Raw genomic sequence first — 23,928 nt, 5'->3', positions numbered from 1 at the left:
ACAAACTCACCTCCCACGTGATCGGATGCTCTGTCTTGGATATGTTCACAAACTCACCTCCCACGTGACCGGATGCTCTGTCTTGGATATGTTCACAAACTCACCTCCCACGTGATCGGATGCTCTGTCTTGGATATAGTAACAAACTCACCTCCCACGTGATCGGATGCTCTGTCTTGGATATGTTCACAAACTCACCTCCCACGTGATCGGATGCCCTGTCTTGGATATGTTCACAAACTCACCTCCTACGTGGTCGGATGCTGTGTCTTTGATATGTTCACAAACTCACCTCCTACGTGGTCGAATGCTGTGTCTTTGATATGTTCACAAACTCACCTCCTACGTGGTCGGATGCTCTGTCTTGGATATGTTCACAAACTCAACTCCTACGTGGTCGGATGCTCTGTCTTAGATATATTCACAAACTCACCTCCTATGTGATCAGATGCTCTGTCTTGGATAAAGCTTCTGAAAGGGGCAACGCCAGTTCCTGAAACAAACACATACCGAAAGTAAGCAAAATATTACACAGAAGCACTGAAGAGTAAATATGCTTAAAATCTGATTACAATATATATATATCACAAATGTATAAAGAAAAATAATTGATAAAATATGTGGGATTAGAATCTACTGTAGCGATACATGAATAATTTAAATGTAGTCTAGTAAACACTAGTCAGTGAAACTAGTCGAGCGTCATTGGTAAACACTAGTCAGTGAAACTAGTCGAGCGTCATTGGTAAACATTAGTCGGTGAAACTAGTCTGGTGTCATTAGTAAACACTAGTCTGTGAAACTAGTCGAGTGTCATTGGTAAACACTAGTCAGTGGAACTAGTCTGATGTCATTAGTAAACACTAGTCAGTGGAACTAGTCAGGTGTCATTAGTAAACACTAGTCTGTGCAACTAGTCGGGTGTCATTAGTAAACACTAGTCAGTGAAACTAGTCGAGCGTCATTGGTAAACATTAGTCGGTGAAACTAGTCTGGTGTCATTAGTAAACACTAGTCAGTGGAACTAGTCGGGCGTCATTAGTAAACACTAGTCAGTGAGCGTCATTGGTAAACACTAGTCGGTGAATATAGTCTAGCGTCATTGGTAAACACTAGTCGGTGAAACTAGTCAGATGTCATTAGTAAACACTAGTCGGTGAAACTAGTCTGGTGTCATTAGTAAACACTAGTCAGTGAAACTAGTCGAGCGTCATTGGTAAACATTAGTCGGTGAAACTAGTCTGGTGTCATTAGTAAACACTAGTCGGTGAAACTAGTCGAGTGTCATTGGTAAACACTAGTCAGTGGAACTAGTCTGATGTCATTAGTAAACACTAGTCAGTGGAACTAGTCAGGTGTCATTAGTAAACACTAGTCTGTGCAACTAGTCGGGTGTCATTAGTAAACACTAGTCGGTGAAACTAGTCGAGTGTCATTGGTAAACACTAGTCGGTGGAACTAGTCTATTAGTAAACACTAGTCGGTGAAACTAGTCAGGTGTCATTAGTAAACACTAGTTGGTGAAACTAGTTGGGTGTCATTAGTAAACACTAGTCGGTGGAACTAGTCAGGTGTCATTAGTAAACACTAGTCGGTGAAACTAGTCGAGTGTCATTGGTAAACACTAGTCGGTGAAACTAGTTGGGTGTCATTAGTAAACACTAGTCAGTGAAACTAGTCGAGCGTCATTGGTAAACATTAGTCGGTGAAACTAGTCTGGTGTCATTAGTAAACACTAGTCAGTGAAACTAGTCGGGCGTGTCATTCAGTAATTGGTAAACACTAGTCGGTGGAACTAGTGATTAGTAAACACTAGTCGGTGAAACTAGTCGAGTGTCATTGGTAAACACTAGTCGGTGAAACTAGTTGGGTGTCATTAGTAAACACTAGTCAGTGAAACTAGTCGAGCGTCATTGGTAAACATTAGTCGGTGAAACTAGTCTGGTGTCATTAGTAAACACTAGTCAGTGAAACTAGTCGGGCGTCATTAGTAAACACTAGTCAGTGAGCGTCATTGGTAAACACTAGTCGGTGAATATAGTCTAGCGTCATTGGTAAACACTAGTCGGTGAAACTAGTCAGATGTCATTAGTAAACACTAGTCGGTGAAACTAGTCGGGTGTCATTAGTAAACACTAGTCGGTGGAACTAGTCGGGTCTCATTAGTAAACACTAGTCAGTGAAACTAGTTGGGTGTCATTAGTAAACACTAGTCGGTGAAACTAGTCTGGTGTCATTAGTAAACACTAGTCGGTGAAACTAGTCGAGTGTCATTGGTAAACACTAGTCAGTGAAACTAGTTGGGTGTCATTAGTAAACACTAGTCAGTGAAACTAGTCTAGCGTCATTAGTAAACACTAGTCGGAACTAGTCAGGTGTCATTAGTAAACACTAGTCAGTGAAACTAGTCGAGTGTCATTAGTAAACACTAGTTGGTGAAACTAGTCGGGTGTCATTACTAAACACTAGTCAGTGAAACTAGTCTAGTGTCATTAGTAAACACTAGTCTGTGAAACTAGTCGAGTGTCATTAGTAAACACTAGTCTGTGAAACTAGTCGAGTGTCATTAGTAAACACTAGTCGGTGAAACGAGTCTGGTGTCATTAGTAAACACTAGTCGGTGAAACTAGTCGAGTGTCATTGGTAAACACTAGTCAGTGAAACTAGTTGGGTGTCATTAGTAAACACTAGTCAGTGAAACTAGTCTAGCGTCATTAGTAAACACTAGTCGGAACTAGTCAGGTGTCATTAGTAAACACTAGTCAGTGAAACTAGTCGAGTGTCTTTAGTAAACACTAGTTGGTGAAACTAGTCGGGTGTCATTACTAAACACTAGTCAGTGAAACTAGTCAGGTGTCATTACTAAACACTAGTCGGTGAAACTAGTCTAGTGTCATTAGTAAACACTAGTCTGTGAAACTAGTTGAGTGTCATTAGTAAACACTAGTCTGTGAAACTAGTCGAGTGTCATTAGTAAACACTAGTCGGTGAAACTAGTCGGGTGTCATTAGTAAACACTAGTCGGGTGTCATTACTAAACACTAATCAGTGAAACTAGTCTGGTGTCATTACCAAACACTAGTATCAGCCTAATCACTTTTAATACAAAAACCAATATCAGCATGATCACTTTTAATACAAAAACCAATATCGGCCTGATCACTTTTAATACAAAAACCAATATTAGCCTGATCACATTTAATACATAAACCAATATCGGCCTGATCACTTTTAATACAAAAACCAATATCAGCCTGATCACATTTAATACAAAAACCAATATCAGCCTGATCACATTTAACACAAAAACCAATATTGGCCTGATCACTTTTAATACAAAAACAATATCAGTCTGATCACTTTTAATATAAAAACCAATATTAGCCTGATCACTATTAGTTTTAATAGAAAACCATGACATCACCTGGACCAACCATGATGACCGGTGGTGTAGTTTTTGGAAATCGAATGGTTCCAGGCTTCACCCAGACAGGAACTGTAGTCTGAGCTCCGGGGATGAGCTGAGACAGCCATGTGGAGCAGACTCCACGTCGCGGTTTTAACAGCTTTGTACGGTACTTCACCACAGCCATCAGAATATGGATCTCATCAGGAAACATCTACAAACAGATGCAGTGTTATGTCATGTGACTTAAAACACATAAAGAGTTCATGTGAATAACCTATTTTGTCCAAATTGATAGTCAGTATTGGGAATTTCACCATGGACCCTTCATATGATTAAGGAGATGTGATAGTCATGTAGCAGTGTTGGTGCTCCTACTGGCAGCAGCTGGTGGGAATTTCACCATGGACCCTTCATATGATGAAGGAGATGTGATAGTCATGTAGCAGTGTTGGTGTTCCTACTGGCAGCAGCTGGTGGGAATATCACCATGGACTCTTCATATGATGAAGGAGATGTGATAGTCATGTAGCAGTGTTGGTGCTCCTACTGGCAGCAGCTGGTGGGAATATCACCATGGACTCTTCATATGATTAAGGAGATGTGATAGTCATGTAGCAGTGTTGGTGCTCCTACTGGCAGCAGCTGGTGGGAATATCACCATGGACTCTTCATATGATTAAGGAGATGTGATAGTCATGTAGCAGTGTTGGTGCTCCTACTGGCAGCAGCTGGTGGGAATATCACCATGGACTCTTCATATGATTAAGGAGATGTGATAGTCATGTAGCAGTGTTGGTGCTCCTACTGGCAGCAGCTGGTGGGAATATCACCATGGACCCTTCATATGATTAAGGAGATGTGATAGTCATGTAGCAGTGTTGGTGTTCCTACTGGCAGCAGCTGGTGGGAATTTCACCATGGACCCTTCATATGATGAAGGAGATGTGATAGTCATGTAGCAGTGTTGGTGCTCCTACTGGCAGTAGCTGGTGGGAATTTCACCATGGACCCTTCATATGATGAAGGAGATGTGATAGTCATGTAGCAGTGTTGGTGTTCCTACTGGCAGTAGCTGGTGGGAATATCACCATGGACTCTTCATATGATGAAGGAGATGTGATAGTCATGTAGCAGTGTTGGTGCTCCTACTGGCAGCAGCTGGTGGGAATATCACCATGGACTCTTCATATGATGAAGGAGATGTGATAGTCATGTAGCAGTGTTGGTGTTCCTACTGGCAGCAGCTGGTGGGAATATCACCATGGACCCTTCATATGATGAAGGAGATGTGATAGTCATGTAGCAGTGTTGGGAATATCACCATGGACCCTTCATATGATGAAGGAGATGTGACAGTCATGTAGCAGTGTTGGTGTTCCTACTAGCAGTAGCTGGTGGGAATTTCACCATTATCTCAGTTTGTAGAGCACTTGGCCCAATTGCACTAAACATCGTAAGCCTAGTTTGGTACGTCAACATAAAAAATCTATGACTAAACCATGCTTCTTATTACTATTATAGTACAACAAATATAGTTTGAAGTACACATATTTCATTTTCTTTTGTCCTTATAATGCTCCACCTTCCGTACTGATGTAATTTTCAGTATGAAATAGATGCCAAACACATGTAAACGTCTGTCCGCTATAACTGCTAGTCATAGACATAAACTTACGATGTTCTGTGAAATTGACCTCTGGACTCTCGTACTCAGTGAAGGTTGATTTTTCTGTTACAATCATTTAACATTAAAAGCTGAAACTGTTATACTATACTATACAGAGGTCATTTATCAACATTTCAGATCAACTTCAATCTACTTTGTTAAAAAAAAATTTTTTTTTTAAAAGCTGGAATTGTATAAAAATCACATAATATCAGAGAGAAGTTAGATCTAAAGGATGGAACTTCTCAATACACCAAATATTGTCATGCCTGCTGTAAGAGAGAATTTAGATCTAAAGGATGGAACTTCTCAATACACCAAATATTGTCATGCCTGCTGTAAGAGACAAGTTAGATCTAAAGGATGGAACTTCTCAATACACCAAATATTGTCATGCCTGCAGTAAGAGACAAGTTAGATCTTTTGTAGCAAAACTCCGTCTGATTATCGAACATATAGAAAACTTTATTGAGGGTTTTTTCTGTTTCCTTCATTCTTTCTTTCTTTCTCTCTTTCAATAATATTAATTACTGTTCATATTTAAATTGCAAATATATTACTTTCGTGACATGCATATATATACATGTGTTATGGAGAAGGCCTAGTAAGTTGTATAAATTGTGCTTAATTCATTTTTTTTTTCAAAGCAATAAAATATGTTTGAATCAATCACATTAGATCTAGAGGACGGCCGTCCACGTACAGACCTTCTGTGACGACGCGATGGAGAAGGCTCGCGGTTGCAGTGGCGGGATCAGATCTATCAAATACTCCAATGTCAGAGTGCGACACGTCTCAAGGAAGTCGTGTAGAACCTGCAAGTGGAAACACAACATAAATAACGGAACAATCAGATTCCTTTAGAAATATATATACAGTGAAACCTCCTAAAAGTGGACCCTCTGTAAAGCGGAATTCACTCATAACTGGACATTTTTTCAGTTTCTTTTTAAATATCAGAGCAGAACAAAACCTCTCCAAACTGGAACCTTTTAAAACTGGACTTTCTGCTTGGTACCATGGGTGTCCTGTTTAGGGGAGTTTCATCGTATATCATTTACAGTAATTTGTCCCACACATAATACTGACCACAGCTAAATGTTTTCAGCAATAATTTTCCTTTCTTGCATTATTAAAACTAATAGAACTAGAAAACTGCTGGACTGAATTATTGCTAAAATGATGAAGTAGGTTACAGCAAACCAACTTTTAAAAAGGACAGATTCTGTTACTTTGACTGAACAAGAATGAAGGAAGGAATGTTTTAATGAAGACTCCGATAGTAATGTGGTATGTATTACACCTAAATGGTGGGACATAAACAGTACATGTAAGAAAGATCTATCAATGTGTTTAACTCAATCTGAAAAAGGTAGTCACTCTAACTTGTGAAGATATGCTACACAGTGTATTGACCTGCCTCACCTTGGTTCTAACTTGTGAAGATATGCTACAGAGTGTATTGACCTGCCTCACCTTGGTTCTAACTTGTGAAGATACTGTAAATCATGAAATTAATGCGAGCAAGTAATTAATGCGAGAAATGCGGCGAACACATCGACGCAATAATAACTTGACGCATTTTGTTTAGTCTCATTCCCAATACAAAAAATGTGCAGGATTTTACTATAATACTTCTAAATAAAATAAAACTTTTATAATATAAAGATGAAACAAAATACAAAAACAATTTTTGTTAAATGTCGTTTTGTGAATACTTCAAGAATCTTTCTTTCGTTTCGATGTTGCCATTCTATTTTCACTTTCCTGGAATATCATAGTGGTTATATAATACAGTGATGTTCCAAATGTTTTGTTTTTAAAAAGTTCATTTTGCGATGTGAGTATTTTTCAAATTTTCTTACACTTCTGGATTACTGTATACATTTAAACTGTTTTGAACATTTGTAAAATTATCATCAACAAATTTTATTACTAAATATATTCCTTTAAAAATGAAACAGTAGAAAATTATATAACCGCAACCAACAATCCGTGCATATTTCTTCAAACCATTTGGCTCGACTCTATACATGGCATTTTAAGTTAGACTGGTCGCATGTTGTCACTGTTGCAATATATCGCATTTTTAACGTCTATTCCTGTGCTGCGCATCAAGTGTATAAAATCAGTCTAAAACATTTGTTAGAATAATATGTCTGCGTTCGCGTGAAATACTGTGCCCTGCAATAGCGACCCGTTTACCTTTTATTCCTACTGGTGGATTAATTAGAAGCAATCACCACACAAAAGTGCGAGGCATACCCTTAACAATAAGGTGTAGTTATACTAATTACACTACTTTAAGTAATTACAGCTTCCTGGTCGACCCACCATGCGATTAGCTTCAGATTATGTAGTAGCTGTCAAAACAACTACTCACTTCTTTTAACATGAAAGATGAAGCCCAAACAATATAATAAGAACACAACTGTGGTTTTTATGTGATGTGGACTTTTTGCCCGACGCATTAATAAAAATACGCATTTTTGTTCACTCATGTACGGACGCAATAATATCATGACGCATTAATTTCATGATTTACAGTATGCTACAGAGTGTATTGACCTGCCTCACCTTGGTTCTAACTTGTGAAGATATGCTACAGTGTGTATTGACCTGCCTCACCTTGGTTCTAACTTGTGAAGATATGCTACAGTGTGTATTGACCTGCCTCACCTTGGTTCTAACTTGTGAAGATATGCTACAGTGTGTATTGACCTGCCTCACCTTGGTTCTAACTTGTGAAGATATGCTACACAGTGTATTGACCTGCCTCACCTTGGTTCTAACTTGTGAAGATATGCTACAGTGTGTATTGACCTGCCTCACCTTGGTTCTAACTTGTGAAGATATGCTACAGGATATGCTACAGTGTATTGACCAGCCTCACCTTGGTTCTAACTTGTGAAGATATGCTACAGTGTGTATTGACCTGCCTCACCTTGGTTCTAACTTGTGAAGATATGCTACAGTGTGTATTGACCTGCCTCGCCTTGGTTCTAACTTGTGAAGATATGCTACAGAGTGTATTGACCTGCCTCGCCTTGGTTCTAACTTGTGAAGATATGCTACAGTGTATTGACCTGCCTCGCCTTGGTTCTAACTTGTGAAGATATGCTACAGTGTATTGACCTGCCTCACCTTGGTTCTAACTTGTGAAGATATGCTACAGTGTATTGACCTGCCTCACCTTGGTTCTAACTTGTGAAGATATGCTACAGTGTATTGACCTGCCTCACCTTGGTTCTAACTTGTGAAGATATGCTACAGTGTATTGACCTGCCTCACCTTGGTTCTAACTTGTGAAGATATGCTACAGAGTGTATTGACCTGCCTCACCTTGGTTCTAACTTGTGAAGATATGCTACAGTGTATTGACCTGCCTCACCTTGGTTCTAACTTGTGAAGATATGCTACAGTGTACTGACCTGCCTCACCTTGGTTCTAACTTGTGAAGATATGCTACAGTGTGTATTGACCTGCCTCACCTTGGTTCTAACTTGTGAAGATATGCTACAGTGTGTATTGACCTGCCTCACCTTGGTTCTAACTTGTGAAGATATGCTACAGTGTACTGACCTGCCTCACCTTGGTTCTAACTTGTGAAGATATGCTACAGTGTATTGACCTGCCTCACCTTGGTTCTAACTTGTGAAGATATGCTACAGTGTACTGACCTGCCTCACCTTGGTTCTAACTTGTGAAGATATGCTACACAGTGTATTGACCTGCCTCACCTTGGTTCTAACTTGTGATGATATGCTACAGAGTGTATTGACCTGCCTCACCTTGGTTCTACCACCCACTCTTTGTGGAGACTTAATCTCACCTTCAAAGAACAAAAACTTTTTCATTTTAGTATTTTGAAAAAAAAACGGTACATTTTAAATATAATTTTGTGAAACTGTTTGAGTATGTTAACTGATGGACTGTTGTTAGACAAACCTCGAGAGTATTTCTCTTCATTCTGTTACAGTAGGAAAACAGCTCCTCCTGAAACGACAAATTACAAGCAGCAAGCATTTAGTCAGACAAAACTAACACAGTTTGTTTTGTTAATGACACCACTAGAGCACACTGATTTATTTATCATCGGCTATTGGATGTCAAATATTTGGTAATTTTGATATAGTCTTAGAGAGGAAACCCACTACATTCTTCCATTAGTAACAAGGGATCTTTTATATGCACCATCCAATCAGGATGGCACATATCACAGCCAGTCAGGATGGCACATATCACAGCCTTTTATATACCAGAGTATGACAAATATTTTGAAAAGTCACTAGCCACAGGGCTAGTGGGTTTGTGAAAACCACTAGCCCACCAAGATAAAGCACTAGCCCAAATTCCTCCACAATTATAACTGGATTTTTATATAATTTTTGTAACATTACACATTTACGAGTATAACAGTAAAATAAAACAAACACTTAAATCATGTTGTAACTTTCAGTTTTTTGTCGTGTACATTTTGTCTTTTGTCAAGTGTGATCCATCGTCATTGTCCCGTTTTCGTTTTTGCCTTCCCCCCCCCCCACCCGGGAAAAATAATTGAGCAAACTCTTGGTTGGTATCTAAACACACTATCAAAATAATTAAATTTAAATGAGGGTACGACAGTGTGACACACAGTAATAGATGGTTCAGTGTATTTGGTAGTTGGTTATATATTTAGGGCCTACTGTTTATGTCGCCAGGAACGGTGATGCCAAATACAGGGCATTATCCCATGTCAGACCGATATCAAAAGAATATAACGGCGACATTTAATCCGTTGTTAATTGATGAACAAAAAAGGTATTATCTTGTATCGGCAGGTGTGACGTATTATCCAAACCGCTACACGTAATAGGCCAAGCCGAGTCATTGCATATGCGGTTACCATTAAAGTAAATTGTTTTCCTGATTGCCGATAACCACATATTAGCGAAGTGTTAAATTAGAAAACAATAGGTAAATAAAACAAACACTGAAATTCAAAGCATGGCTGGGGTTTACTTGATTGAGATTAACCTGTCGTCGCGATTTGTGATTTCCAAGTTCTTAGCCTAAAACAAATGTGCAAGATTAACTACCACGTGATGTGTCTAACCAATCAAAACACGCATGTCATTAGACTTTATTTCCTGTGCCAGAAACTTGAAAGGGAAAGGTAAACAATGCATGCTGTAACTGTGACGATGTAGAGATAGCATGTTACTGCAGTTTGCAGACCTAGCTCAAGTGGATTATTATTATATACTGATTGCGTTGTTGATATTATTCGATGACAAACATCACAATCAAATTTATTAAACGAAATTTCAGCCGAGAAAAAAAGAAAGAAAGAAAAAAAAAAAACCACGATCGAGCGATGACGAGAGGAGGGGGGAAACCACTAGCCCGCAGGGGCTAGTGGTTTTGCGTTTCTCACTAGCCCGAACTTAAAAACCACTAGCCACGGGCGTCGGGCTAGCGGATTTGTCGAACTCTGTATATACCAGTCGTGGAGCATTGGCTGGAATGAGAAATGGGCCCACTGATGGGGATCAATTCTAGACAGATTGCATATTAAGCAAGTGCTTTACCACTGGGCTAGGTGATTCTATACAGAGTCCAAATTACATCCCATATGGAATATAGATAAACATTCTAATAGAAAACTTATTGAATGTCTTTCATCAGTGTGGTATATTGACCTTAGTACTAATAATATACACAGACAACAACGAAAGCTACATGTTTGCTTAATGATATTTATAAACCAAGTAAATCACAATGTTTTTAATTATTTACCTGTACACAACTATCAGATTGAAAGGAGATATTAACAAACAACCCAATTCCACAAATACCTGGCCTGCCGCCGATGCAAATTCTTTTAACTTTTCCTTCTCCTGTTCATCGTCGGACAGTAAAGACATGAGCTCAAAGAAGTATCTCCGTGGAATTCCGTTGATGTCCAGGTAGTTACGCACAAGGTAATCCACGGAACACGGCTGCGGCAAGCTGGCAGGAACATCACAGTCTGCAGGGAAAACAATCACAGCTTTAAACTGCATCAAAGTCAAGGCAATAAACATTGTGCACAAAATACATATGCCAAAAATAATCACACCCAAATTAAGTACAAACATGCTGACCTCAAAATATTTCACCTCAAAACCAATGAAATGTTAAGTTTAATTACATTAAAATAACTTGAAAATCATTTCTGAATACTGACAAACTCTCCAGCAGCTGTTAATGATAGTACTGAAGGAAAACATCTTCCTGTGCTCAGAAAAAACAGAAGTCCCCGCTGTGCCAAAATTAGTAAAGTCCTGACAATACAAATATTAACAAACATTCTGAGAGTACTGCTAAAACAATACATGTCTCCTACCAGGCCCAACAAATTTTCTTATCTCCTCAGTTCAAGGGCCACAACTCATTAAAAATGGGTAAATCACACTGAATGTTAAACTTTATCTGTAACAGTACATGATAAAGCTATATACAAATTTTAATATCTCCTAAGTTCAAGGGCCATAACTCTGTGAAAAATGGGTAAATCTCCATGAAAGTTAAACATGATCTGTAACAGAACATGATAAAGCCACACAGAAAATTTCATCTCAATATCTTCCGACATTGCAAAAACAAAACAGTCCGGAGGGGGCTGTGTAAAACCTCAACCAAGTAAGATATTAATATCAGTAGGAGATATACCGTCAGTGTCAAACGTACCTGACTGATTAGCCTCTAAAACAAAACACATGTCTCTGTCAAGTCCAAACAACAGGATGAACTCTTCAACCGTGTCATCCAAGTTCTGTGGGTGCACCATGACAACGTCACCGGGATTAAACCTGGAGACACAATACAATCAATATGGGACAGTCAAACACTACAATTATTACACATTACACATCAGGGCACACACTGGAACAAAATGTTGTTAAATAGCACATTTTGACATATGTTGAGTATTTTCTTGAAAAATATTAAAATGTGGTTATTTTAAGAAAACAATTGTTAGCCAAAGACTAAATGTTGTAGCCACTTTGTATAAAAATTAGCAAGTGGCTAACTTGGCAATGGACAGGGTGAGCCCTGATATTGAAATACAGTATCAATTAGAACTTTCTATTAGTATAAATTATTTTCAGTTAACAAAAGTTTTATTTATAACCTCTTTTCTTTTGCTCAAATACTGTCCAGATATTTTTGAGTGCTCTTTTGTAAATTCGCACTTGTTCCTTGGATAACCATTAATTGCTTTCTGCTTGACAAGTAAACATGTATTTGTGAGAACATATGGACAAGTGCTTCAAAATCCATAAAGTGGGTCAATAACAGGCATTTTATGTTGCTGTCTTCATTTGCTGCTTGTATTCACACACAAGTTCCAAATTATGAACATGACTTCACCAAGTGGAGAGTGTTCAGGTGATTTATAGACAATCTGCTCTATCACTCCAGGTTCACACTCCAACCCATAATTGCACGAATGACTTGTGTAAGTTCCACCTTTTTTTTCACGAGTTGTGAAGATTGAAACAGAAAATCCTATCCCACTTCACAAGTTGTTCACGAGTTATTTCACCAAACGAACACTCTTCACAACTTGTGAATTGGAAAATATGACATCCATAACTTCTAATGAATGCAGCATTACATTACTGATACAAATGTGACGTGTCAAACTGCATGTCTGTCTAAATATACAATACTACGCTGTGATAGTATTTGTATAAACTATGTCAAATGCCTCTCCTCCCAACCCACCCACCCCAAAATACAACACAAAAATAACAACTGTCTTAACATAAAACTACAAATATGTAAATCTACCAACATTCACATACAATATACCAGAGCCAGTTGTATCCAAGACGATATGTCGGACATCTTGAAAGTGATCAGGGGAGGTAACTCTGTTGTTTGTCTTCAGTCTAGCATGGAATGGATGCAGCTGGTTATATTTACTGTCTGTCTGAATACACTGGTTTGTTGGTGATACGGTTTCTTTAGGTTTCGTTATCAATTTGAATCTTGATACTGGACTGCATGTAAGAAAGTGAAATGAAACAAATACTTAATAGTAATCCACAGCCCCATCCCCCCATTTCAAACCACAAACAAAACAATATTTACAAAATGTTTTAATTGTAAGTGTTTAAATAATATCTTTTCTTTAAATACAAACCCTAGGCTGAAGTTAGTATACAGTGAATACTAAATTAAGTTTCTTAGTTTTTAATTGCGATTACTTAGTACTGGTTTTATACTAAAATTTATTATCATCAAATTTTTAAAAGGTGATAGTTGTTAACTCCTGAAGATATACCCGGTATGTCATTGTTACACATTCAAAACTTGGTAAATGCTACATTTTGCATTATCAGACTGAAATCGTTAATGAAGATTATATTATCATTTGTACACTATTTTATTTGTAAAGTAAATATTCCTCACCAGATGTCAGCACTTATGATGGATTTTCCAACAGGCAGCGGGTAAAGCTGTAAAGTTGTGTTCCAGAATGATTCAAGCCACGGATCAACGACTGCATCAGGACTGGAATATTGTTTAAAGGTCTAATTTTACACTGTATAATCTCAGAAATTCTTAAAATAACTAGTTTGTCTTGATAACCCAGGCTCTCAGATTCCACAGAAACAATCTTTCCGGTACCATGTCAGTAAAATCACGGAATCAAATCCCCCCCCCCAATGATTATTATATTCAGTACAACTATTCAACGAAAATAATATATAAATAAATATTTTCTAAAAACAGTTTCTCATGGGTTTCCATGTTCACAAAGAACAGAACTGAAAAAGTGTTTCCCATGAAATTTGAAATCCTATGGCCTGTAGCCATTACTTCTCAGACAAATGTGTGTTTTTAGAATTATGAAAAATGCATTTTGGGGTATTACAAAAATGTGTATGATAATGAATATTGTAAATAATAAAATGTAAGTACTTCTTAGTGAAGATTATGTCACAGTGTTTAAAAACTAGGGTCTGTCACTTTGAGTGAATTGTACAAATAAGTAAAGTTATCAGACACACCATTTTTTTATTTTAAGTCTGAACAAACAGCAGTGTGATTATTAATGAAAGCTTAGTAACACACCTACCCCAACTCATGCTGGTCGTCGCCGAGGCCGATCGGAGTTAGTATGTGTCCTCCAAGCTGTTGTAGTCTCTTGTTCAGTTTCTTAGCAACCACGTTAAACCTGCAAAAACACACAATGTCTTGTTACAACTCTCAACAGACAGGATAAATACAGACATTCTTGTAATAAAAACTACTTTCAAGTACTGTCAGAAATGACACCTTTTATTACAGTAGCCAAAAATGCAATTTTTTATCATCAAAAACCTGTCATAAAAATCTTGAAGTGTTGATGTACCAGTAGCTGGCTGGTGTCACTTAATCAAGGCAGAGTATGACTAAATTCCAGCAGATTAATAGGGAGCTGTCTTTCAGGAAGGGAAAGTGTGTGTGTGTGTGTGTGTGTGTGTGTGTGTGTGTGTGTGTGTGTGTGTGTGTGTGTGTGTGTGTGTGTGTGTGTGTGTGTGTGTGTGTGTGTGTGTGACCTGTTTACTACAGCCTGCACAGTTCTTGCACAATACAAAAGGTTAAAGTTTGATTTGTTTAATGACACCACTACAGCAGACTGATTTGTTAATCATCAGCTATTTTATAGCATATAGTCAAAGAGGAAACTGGCTACATTTTTCCATTAGTAGAAAGGGATCTTTTAAATGCATCATCCCACAGACAGGACAGCACATACCATTGCCTTTGATGTATCAGTTGTGGTGCACTGGCTGGAACAAGAAACAGGCCAATGGGCCTACCAACAGGGATCAACCACAAACCGACCGTGCATTAAGTTAGTGCTTACCACCGTGCTACGTCCCACCCCTTGCACAATACAATCTAATATATACTGGGGATATACCAACCCTCCAAAAACATTAAAATTAAAACAGTACTTTTAACTCTTAAAAAGAACATACACTAGAGTAGTCAAGGCTGGAAAGCAGGGTATAAAAGGTCAGGGTCACAAGTGACAGCAAAATAAGGAACATTTGTTTTGTTTAACAACACCACTAGAGCACATTGATTTATTATTCATCGGCTATTGGATGTAACACATTTGGTAATTGTGACGGTCTTAGAGAGGAAAACCACTAAATTTTTCAATTAGTAGCAAGGAATAATTTATATGCACCATCTCACAGACAGGACAGCACATACCACGGCCTACTGTGCATTAGACACACTTTACCACTGGGCTACGTCTCACTCCTTCAAAATAATGAGTGAGAAATATGAGAATGTGGTGATGTTGAGTGTACTATAAGAAACGGCTTCCATCACTTACTTCTGGTATGATGAATCCCCCAGTCCAAGGACAGCAAACTTCACCTGAGTTAACGACTTAGATGGGAGATTCTTTCGGAGAATAAAACGCCAAAACAGCTGAAAAAATAAAATAGTTAAAATATTTACCATATTTCTTTGTACAAATGAAACTTAAATACAGATCTTTTAAAATAACATTTTAAAGTATTTGGAAACAAAAATATAGACCCCTACCTCATTGTATAAGCACAACTGTGTGTAAAAGGAAACAAAATAAATAAATGAAAAACTAAATAGGTAAAAACTATTTCTGATAACCAAAATGTAATTACATTTAAAAGTTAACAAATTCATCACAGAATAATTTATTTTGTTCAATGACATCTCCAGAGATTATTAATTGATTTGTCAATCATCGGCTATTGGACGTCAAACATTTGGTCATTATCAGTCTTATACATTTTTCCTTTAGCAACAAAGGATCGTTTATCTGCATGTTTCCAGACAGGACAGTACATACCACAGCCTTTGATATACCAGTCATGGGAAACTCGTTTGGATAGGGGAAAACAAACAATCAGAGCATGTAGAAGGACAAATCCCCCAAACAAGTAGAGATATGATCATATATATATAAATGATAAACAATTTAACTTTAATTTAACTTGTTTTTATTAATCGTTAAAAGACAGACATTAGTTTGGGGTTTTTTCACTTTAACTTGATGCAAGCCAAACTGAATGAATGTGATCACAATATAATGAATCCCATTATTATGTAACTCTAAAGCAGCCTCGGTGGTGTCGTGGTTAACCCACTGGACATAAGGCTGGTAGGTACTGGGTCGCAGCCTGGTACCGGCCTCAGTGGTGTCGTGGTTAGGCCATCGGACATAAGGCTGGTAGGTACTGGGTTCGCAGCCTGGTACTGGCCTCAGTGGTGTCATGGTTAACCCATCGGACATAAGGCTGGTATGTACTGGGTTTGCAGCCTGGTACCGGCCTCGGTGGTGTCGTGGTTAGGCCATCGGACATAAAGCTGGTAGGTACTGGGTTCGCAGCCCGGTACCGGCTTCAGTGGTGTCATGGTTAACCCATCGGACATAAGGCTGGTATGTACTGGGTTCACAGCCCGGTACCAGCCTCAGTGGTGTCGTGGTTAACCCACTGGACAAAAGGCTGGTAGGTACTGGGTTCACAGCCTGGTACCAGCCTCGGCGGTGTAGTGGTTAAGCCATCGGATATAGGGCTGGTATGTACTGGGTTTGTAGCTGGTGTCGTGGTTAACCCATCAGACATAAGGCTGGTATGTACTGGGTTCACAGCCCGGTACCGGCCTCAGTGGTGTCGTGGTTAAGCCATCGGACATAAGGCTGGTAGGTACTGGGTTCACAGCCTGGTACCGGCTTCGGTGGTGTCGTGGTTAAGCTATCGGACATAAGGCTGGTATGTACTGGGTTCGCAGCCCGGTACCGGCCTCGGTGGTGTTGTAGTTAAGCCATCAGACATAAGGCTGGTATGTACTGGGTTCACAGCCCGGTACCGGCCTCAGTGGTGTCGTGGTTAACTCATCGGACATAGGGCTGGTATGTACTGTTTTGCAGCCTGGTACCAGCACCCACCCTGAGCAAGTTCTAAAGACTCAGTGGGTAGGTGTAAGACCACTATACCCTTCTCACTCACTAACAACTACCCCACTGTCCTGGACAGACAGCCCAGATAGCTAAGGTGTGTGTCCTGGACAGCGTGCTTGGTCCTTAATTGAATATATAAGTAAGAAAATACGTTGAAGTGAATGAGTGAAAGAGTTGCTGTACCTTCATGTTGTCTGGTGGGTCGCCCTGTCCGGTTGTAGCACAGACGAACACCACGATAGGTTCATGGATCAAACCGGCCTGCGTAACAAAACATATTGGTCACAATCCTACAGTTATTATGTACTGTTACACTGTAAAGAAATTGGGGGGAAGGGGAGTGAAATATCTAATTAATAAAATTAGAGTCAGCCCTTTATTCTGGATAATAAACAATTTACCAAGTATTATAAAAATAATTTTAATTTGTTACAAGCTTTAGTTATTCTATTTATTACTTCATCTATTTGTTTTTCTTTAAAAGCTTTTTTTTTAATCCAAAAACAATGTACAATATCAGTAAAAATTTGTATCACTATATCTTTTTATTTTATTCACATTCACAAATAATTAAAAAACACACATAAAAGTTCTCTTTATTGTTCATAACATCTGTTATGAACTGTATTAAAATAATATTTTATTACAAGTTTAACAATGAAAACTGAGAGGCACAAATGCAAACTCTTTAAACTATGTGACATCATTGTGAAGGTTTACCAAACTGTGATGATGTCTTATTTAGTACCGACAAAATCATTGGTTTGTAAGTACTAGATCATCCAATAATATTGCACGTTACACCAATGGATTTTTAGTTCCCTGGTTATGAGTGCCCCCTGGGGTAATAATATTATGTATTCCATTATCTATGTTCTGTCTCCATTCATATATACAGTGTGTAATACATGAATCATATTCCTCTACCTCATGCGAAATGCCCTTCCTCCCACTGAATATGTCATCTGTTCGGCCACATATAATATTCCATGTTACTATGCATACCACAGCGTAAGAATCAAGGGACATCACTCTGACAGTAAAATGTCTTCTCTTCCCTTCTCGACCAATTCTTTCAGCGACATCTTGAGCCGTGCCGGTCTGACTTCCATACAGGACAAGAAGTTTTCCTGACGAAGCCATGAGATCTACATAAAAAAGTGAAATAGACAGTAGTCCAACAATATACTTTCCTACTTCATTTTTTTTGGTTGTTTAATAACACCACCACTAGAATGTGCTCTAGTGTAGCCCGAGTACTATGTTGTTTTAGAGCTAGACGGACATTTAGATGGTTAACTTTACACATGTCAAAACAGTGAAACCTGACAATTGCAACTTTGAGAACACACCTTAGGCTTTTGAACTGCATCATGCAAAATTACTTATGAACTTTTGCTTAGCCCATAAATCATTATAAACAAATAATTTAATTTGATGGTAGAAAAAAAATATATACTGAAAAATCTTTAGCTAAAAACTGGCGAAATATAGATCATTCAGTGGACTTGAACACTCCATAATGTTATGTTATGTTGACAAGTTGTTAGTCTTTGTACAACTCATGACCAGCCTTGCTGGCGTCGTGGTTAGGCCATCGGTCTACAGGCTGGTAGGTATGGGTTCGGATCCCAGTGGAGACACGGGATTTTTAATCCAGATACCGACTCCAAACCCCCGAGTGAGTGCTCCGCAAGGCTCAATGGGTAGGTGTAAACCACTTACACTGACCAGTGATCCATAACTCATTAACTGGTTCAACAAAGGCCATGGTTTGTGCTATCCTGCCTGTGGAAAGTGCCAATAAAAGATCCCTTGCTGCTAATCGGAAAGAGTAGCCCATGTAGTGGCGACAGCGGGTTTCCTCTCAAAATCTGTGTGGTCCTTAACCATATGTCTGACGCCATATAACCGTAACTAAAATGTGTTGAGTGTAGTTAAATAAAACATTTCTTTCTTTCTTTGTACAACTCATGTGTCTGATGGCACTATCTATCTGTCTACAGGCAACTTGCCAGATTTTGCTATCTGGTCCAACTAAACACATCTCTGTTATGCAGGCACATCACAATTTCGGTATTCCCAAGTTATTTAAATGCAAAAATTATAATGTGTGACATGGCTAATTTGTAGTTAGGCTTATTTATCACAAATAAATGTAAAAATAGTAAAATATCAAACTTCAAATAATAATTTACCTTGAAATATTAAATATGCCAGTGGAGTCGTTCCACTCAGGATTCAGTATCTTGCGCTCACGTTTCTCGAGGTCATAGTATTTTTTTAAAATTTTTTTTACAAATTGTGGAAAGCAATCAATCATTAGGCTCACAATCATCAACCACTGTTGCGTAAGTGTTACGAAAATATGTTAGCTGTCAGAAACCCACTGCTCACACGTGCTAAATCCTCTACCAGTTCTCCAGGTCACGTAACGCCTTTCAACACACAAGAACATTACCCGCCGAAACAGTTCGCATACCAGTCTAATGAGGTTTCTTGACCCGGAAGTTACACTGTTGTAGGAGGTTTCTGTTTACATATATGGTTTAGTTCCGATTTTTTTCAACGTGAAAGTTGTATTTTTATTTATGAAGAATACCGACTTCGTGTATGATCTGGTTTATCGCCACATAGTGGTTTAACTAGTGTACGTTATACGGTACGTTTCACACTGATGAATGGTTTTAATTTAACTTTAAATTAAAGGTGCAATATCGTAGTTTTTGTTAATTTTTCATATATTTGTGATAAATAACTACAAATCAATCGATCCCAAATATATATTTGCGTAATATAACCAAGAATATCAGTATCATAACGTGTTACTACTCAGCATTAACTGTATCCTAGTTTCCAAAGAATCTTTGGCAAAGGTGGAGAGTATTATTTTGATAGTTTGTACAAGTTTATAATTTTTGATGGACAGTTTACATTTATTTTGGTACAGGGCTTGAACTTAACGACGGCACCAACAGCAATTGCTATCGTGGAGATATAAATTGCCATAGGTCGGGAGCATCATCGACGGTACAAAAGTGCCATCGGTAAAGCTCCTCAATGAATGCAAAATGTTTGTCATACATTAGCTGCCAGTATATAACATTAGTACATTTAAAATACATACACCAAAATAACCATTCAGTCTTATTTATTTGCTGCAAAAGTCTTCTTTTTTTCAAATGCTGTGGGCAGGCTTTAAATTGCTGTCAGTGGGTCGTTTCAGTCACAACAATTTTGTTTTTAAATTGCCGTGGGAGAGAAATTCTTAAGTTTTCAAGCCCTGTGGTATATTTTTGGGGTATTAATATTTACATTTATTGCAGTTACTGGTACACTGCAGGGCTTCAACTTAACGATGGCACTGGTGGCAATTGCACAATGTATACACCAGGTGTGCATTATCTGCCAATATTTTACATTTGAAATATGTCAACATACAGCAAAATAACCTTTCAGTCATTTTTATTTGCTGCAAATGTCACATTTTAAAAAACTGTCATAAGCAGGCTCAAAATTGCCATTGATGGTGTGTTTCACCCATGGCAATTTAAAACAAAATTGCTGTGGGAGACAAATTCGTACGTTCCGAGCCCTGCACTATATATATGACCTAACATCTCTAACAGTAATTGTTAGATAAAAACGTTTCATTTTTAATGAATAAATGTAAAATATTACATTTATTATAATTACAAGATACATACATTTTTATACAGTGAAACCCCTCAAAATCAGACCTTAGAAACCAGAATTCCCTCAATTTTAAGTGGATATTTTTTCACAGTCTCAGTACAGAACAGTACCTCTTTAAACTGGATATCCCTTAATACCAGTCATATTACTTGATCTGTGGGTGTCTGTTTTAAAGGGGTTTTACTGTATTATTCATTCTCTTATAAACTTGTTGATTATTTAATATCATGTTTACATTTTGTTTACAGACTGAAACAGAGTCTACCACCAGTTGCCGTCATGTGACCGTTTTGAATTTAAGCAGATTTCTTTTGGATTGGGATTGAAGTTATTGGCCAAACATTGTATATGTGACAGCTATAGCAGTATGCTATCTTAGTGAAAGATATTCCGACAGTTACTTTGACTTTTTATACAAATGTGTTTCCCGACCCTGAATCTTTCATATAGGTCCTAATTGACAATCCAGTCACACTGGGAATAATATTCATCTTTATTATGAAATAGAAAACACTGGCACACTGGAAAATCTCACACATCCTTATTTCAAAATGAGTCTTTTCAGTTGATGGCAAGAATGGAAAGTGTATCTCATTGAACATGCGAAATGTGATTCAGTAAAATTGTGTGTGCCGCTCTAACTCTCTGTTGAGAGAAAATCACAATGTTTTTCACGTTACGCGAGCTGGTGTGCTGGCTACGAATGACAGGATTTGAGATATGGATGCACCTCATCTCAGTGTTGGTGTTCTCAGTTCTTGCTGTGTTGAAGTACGAAGACATCATCGGCAAGTCGTGGTGGATCTGTTTTATTCCTCTCTTCGTCTGTGACGGACTGTGTGCGTATTTTTGCGTCATCGTTTTTATTCGCCAGTATGAAGAAAACGGCCTCAAAACGGCAGGAATTCGCTTCTTGACTTCTCTACTGAGCATCATATTACTGTTTGTGTTTAAATTCCTCCTCTGTGAAAAGTTCAGTCAGACTCGGTCATTATCATCGTCAGAAGTGATGGCTCCCATATTTATTTTCTTACCAATTGTGATGGTGCGTGCATGTCGGGTTCATTAGTATATAGTATATGATGGTTGTATTCACTGTCGGTGATGTTTGATTTTCTTGCCACTTCACCTTGGATGTTGATATGAAAGGTTATTTTTATAATAAAATTATGAACTGTGAGTTGTGTGGTTTAAATCCATTTTAAATACTGTATTCTTTGTATTCTCAATAACAGGAATTTATCCAGGCGTTGTGTGGGTCCAAACATAAACCCTTCTCAAAAGAAAGTGGCACTAAAAATTACCTATTTCTGTACTAATAATTCCCAATATATATATATATAATTACCGGGTTTGTCTGTTCCAATAAGTTAATTTAAAGGAGGGGACAATTAAGGCATTTGGCCTGGTATGCATATTCAACAGATATAATATATGAATGTGACGGCTCTTATATATAACGGGCACGGCCATTTTGTACCATCCCAGTGAATACGCCCTCTGGCGAACTGGTGGTTACGTAATACCTAACGTGTCATGTCAGGAATTGGTGTTCGAAATGAAGAAACAAAACATACCTTATTTTTGCAGATGCATCTCAGTGTTCTGTAATTATATCCATCCTAGTAAGCCAGCACCAATTATATATTATTTTTCAATACAAAATAAACCACCATTGTCAAAGTGTTGAAATAACTGTATTATGTTTCGTACATAAATTAACCCACGTACTGAAACAATAATCGGAGTGTTTTCTTGGTTAATTGGTCTTTTCTTTCCGTGGCCTTTTTGTATTTCCTGATTGGCAGGTGTATATTCAGACGGTCCCCAGACACTGTGTCTAGACACACTAAAAAGACGTGCCTCTTTTATGAAGATCACAGGGTATTGTGTGATAATAGCATGGATACACCTCAAATCGTAATGGACATTACCAACCGCCCTGCTTTATTACTGTAAGTAATTCTGTAAAACCCTTGATTAAGTAGACTTTCCCATCTAAAATCACAAAACTGACCAATTACGTCGTCCCAAAGAAAATAAAGAAAAGTATCACTTGGGTATCGTGAGTGGTAGTTTTTGCTCGAACATGCCCTACTAATAGGCCTAATAGTATGCATTTTTTTCTTTGGATTTAAAAAAAAAAAAAAAATACTATAACTCCATTTCATTCTATTGATGTAACCTGAAATATATTTAGTTAAATAGTTTATTATACTATCAAGTCATTTATGCCTTGATGTAAATTAGATTGTTTGTTTACACTGCATAGAGAAGATGGACGGAGCTGACATCACTTCGCCCCAAGCTATACAACCGGATGTCACAAAAACGAAACAAAATGGCTGCCCCCCAGTTAGCAGGAATAATCATGTTTTTTTTATTAACTCTAAAATTACGCGTTTTTCATTTGTTAAAGTGTCAGTATGTGTTGGTGGTCCGGGTATGCATCTTTCCAACACATAACGCTCTTGTTTGAGTTGACCCTATCTTTAACAGTGTCATACTCCATCATACATTGGCCTGAAAACATGTTCCAAGTATGACTTACACTAATACCGACCTCGGTGGTGCAGTGGTTAAGCCATCGGACTACAGGCTGGTAGGTACAGGGTTCGCTGCCCGGTACTGGCTCAAACCCAGGGCGAGTTCTTAAGGGCTCAATGGGTAGGTGTAAGGCCACTACACCCTCTACTCTCTCACTAACCAGTAAACAACTAACCCACTGTGCTGTACAAACAGCCCAGATAGCTGAGGTGTGTGCCCGGGACAGTGTGCTTGAACCTTGTTTGGATATAAGCATGAAAATAAGTTGAAATGAAATGAACTCGGAATAATTGTCCCAACCCCATCAGACATGGGACCATGATGAAATAGCCTGGATATATCTCTGAACAAATAAGATTAACGTTCCTACTTTTGCTGTAACATGAGCGTCACAAAGCATTTTACAAAATACCTATGCTAAACATTTCTATCTTTATACAATAACAAGAAGGTGTTCTATAAATATGTGATGTCTTTCTAACGTCGTCAGTACATATACATTATACAGCAAATCAAACAAATTACATCACTATTGAGGAGAAAATCATTCAAACTATGTCCACATTCAGTAGTCCTTGGTACGTGTTCCTCTTCACTAAAAAGCTATTTTAAATAAGACTTCAA

General features: G+C 38.1%; 2 protein-coding genes across 2 annotated transcripts in view; one reads left to right on the top strand and one right to left on the bottom strand.

Moving 5' to 3' along the window:
• The window catches only part of LOC121382743 (NADPH-dependent diflavin oxidoreductase 1-like), a 30,353-nt gene extending 10,890 nt beyond the window's left edge, over positions 1-19,463 (bottom strand). The window contains exons 1-13 of the mRNA XM_041512316.1: positions 19,260-19,463; positions 18,067-18,209; positions 17,245-17,322; positions 15,448-15,545; positions 14,191-14,289; positions 13,521-13,622; positions 12,911-13,108; positions 11,790-11,911; positions 10,916-11,088; positions 9,024-9,071; positions 5,783-5,890; positions 3,425-3,620; positions 434-493 (exon numbers count right to left, since the gene is read on the bottom strand). Of these exons, the coding sequence (XP_041368250.1) occupies positions 434-493; positions 3,425-3,620; positions 5,783-5,890; positions 9,024-9,071; positions 10,916-11,088; positions 11,790-11,911; positions 12,911-13,108; positions 13,521-13,622; positions 14,191-14,289; positions 15,448-15,545; positions 17,245-17,322; positions 18,067-18,204 (1,420 nt within the window). The 5' untranslated portion in view covers positions 18,205-18,209; positions 19,260-19,463. The remainder of the gene's footprint in view (positions 1-433; positions 494-3,424; positions 3,621-5,782; positions 5,891-9,023; positions 9,072-10,915; positions 11,089-11,789; positions 11,912-12,910; positions 13,109-13,520; positions 13,623-14,190; positions 14,290-15,447; positions 15,546-17,244; positions 17,323-18,066; positions 18,210-19,259) is intronic.
• A 102-nt stretch (positions 19,464-19,565) lies between these two features.
• On the top strand, positions 19,566-21,937 carry LOC121384028 (transmembrane protein 203-like). Its single transcript, XM_041514172.1, has 2 exons — positions 19,566-19,723; positions 21,006-21,937. The coding sequence occupies exon 2, from the start codon at positions 21,422-21,424 to the stop codon at positions 21,824-21,826; it is 405 nt and encodes a 134-aa protein (XP_041370106.1). The 5' UTR covers positions 19,566-19,723; positions 21,006-21,421; the 3' UTR covers positions 21,827-21,937.
• The last annotated feature ends 1,991 nt before the right edge of the window (positions 21,938-23,928 follow it).

Source organism: Gigantopelta aegis, chromosome 10 (genome assembly GCF_016097555.1).
Source record: "Gigantopelta aegis isolate Gae_Host chromosome 10, Gae_host_genome, whole genome shotgun sequence".
NCBI lineage: Eukaryota > Metazoa > Mollusca > Gastropoda > Neomphalida > Peltospiridae > Gigantopelta > Gigantopelta aegis.
This window is presented reverse-complemented; position numbering and strand designations above follow the sequence as displayed.

Bases quoted from the DNA above. Each gene is read 5' to 3' on its own strand.
- LOC121384028 (XM_041514172.1), top strand. From the start codon at position 21,422: ATGTTTTTCACGTTACGCGAGCTGGTGTGCTGGCTACGAATGACAGGA.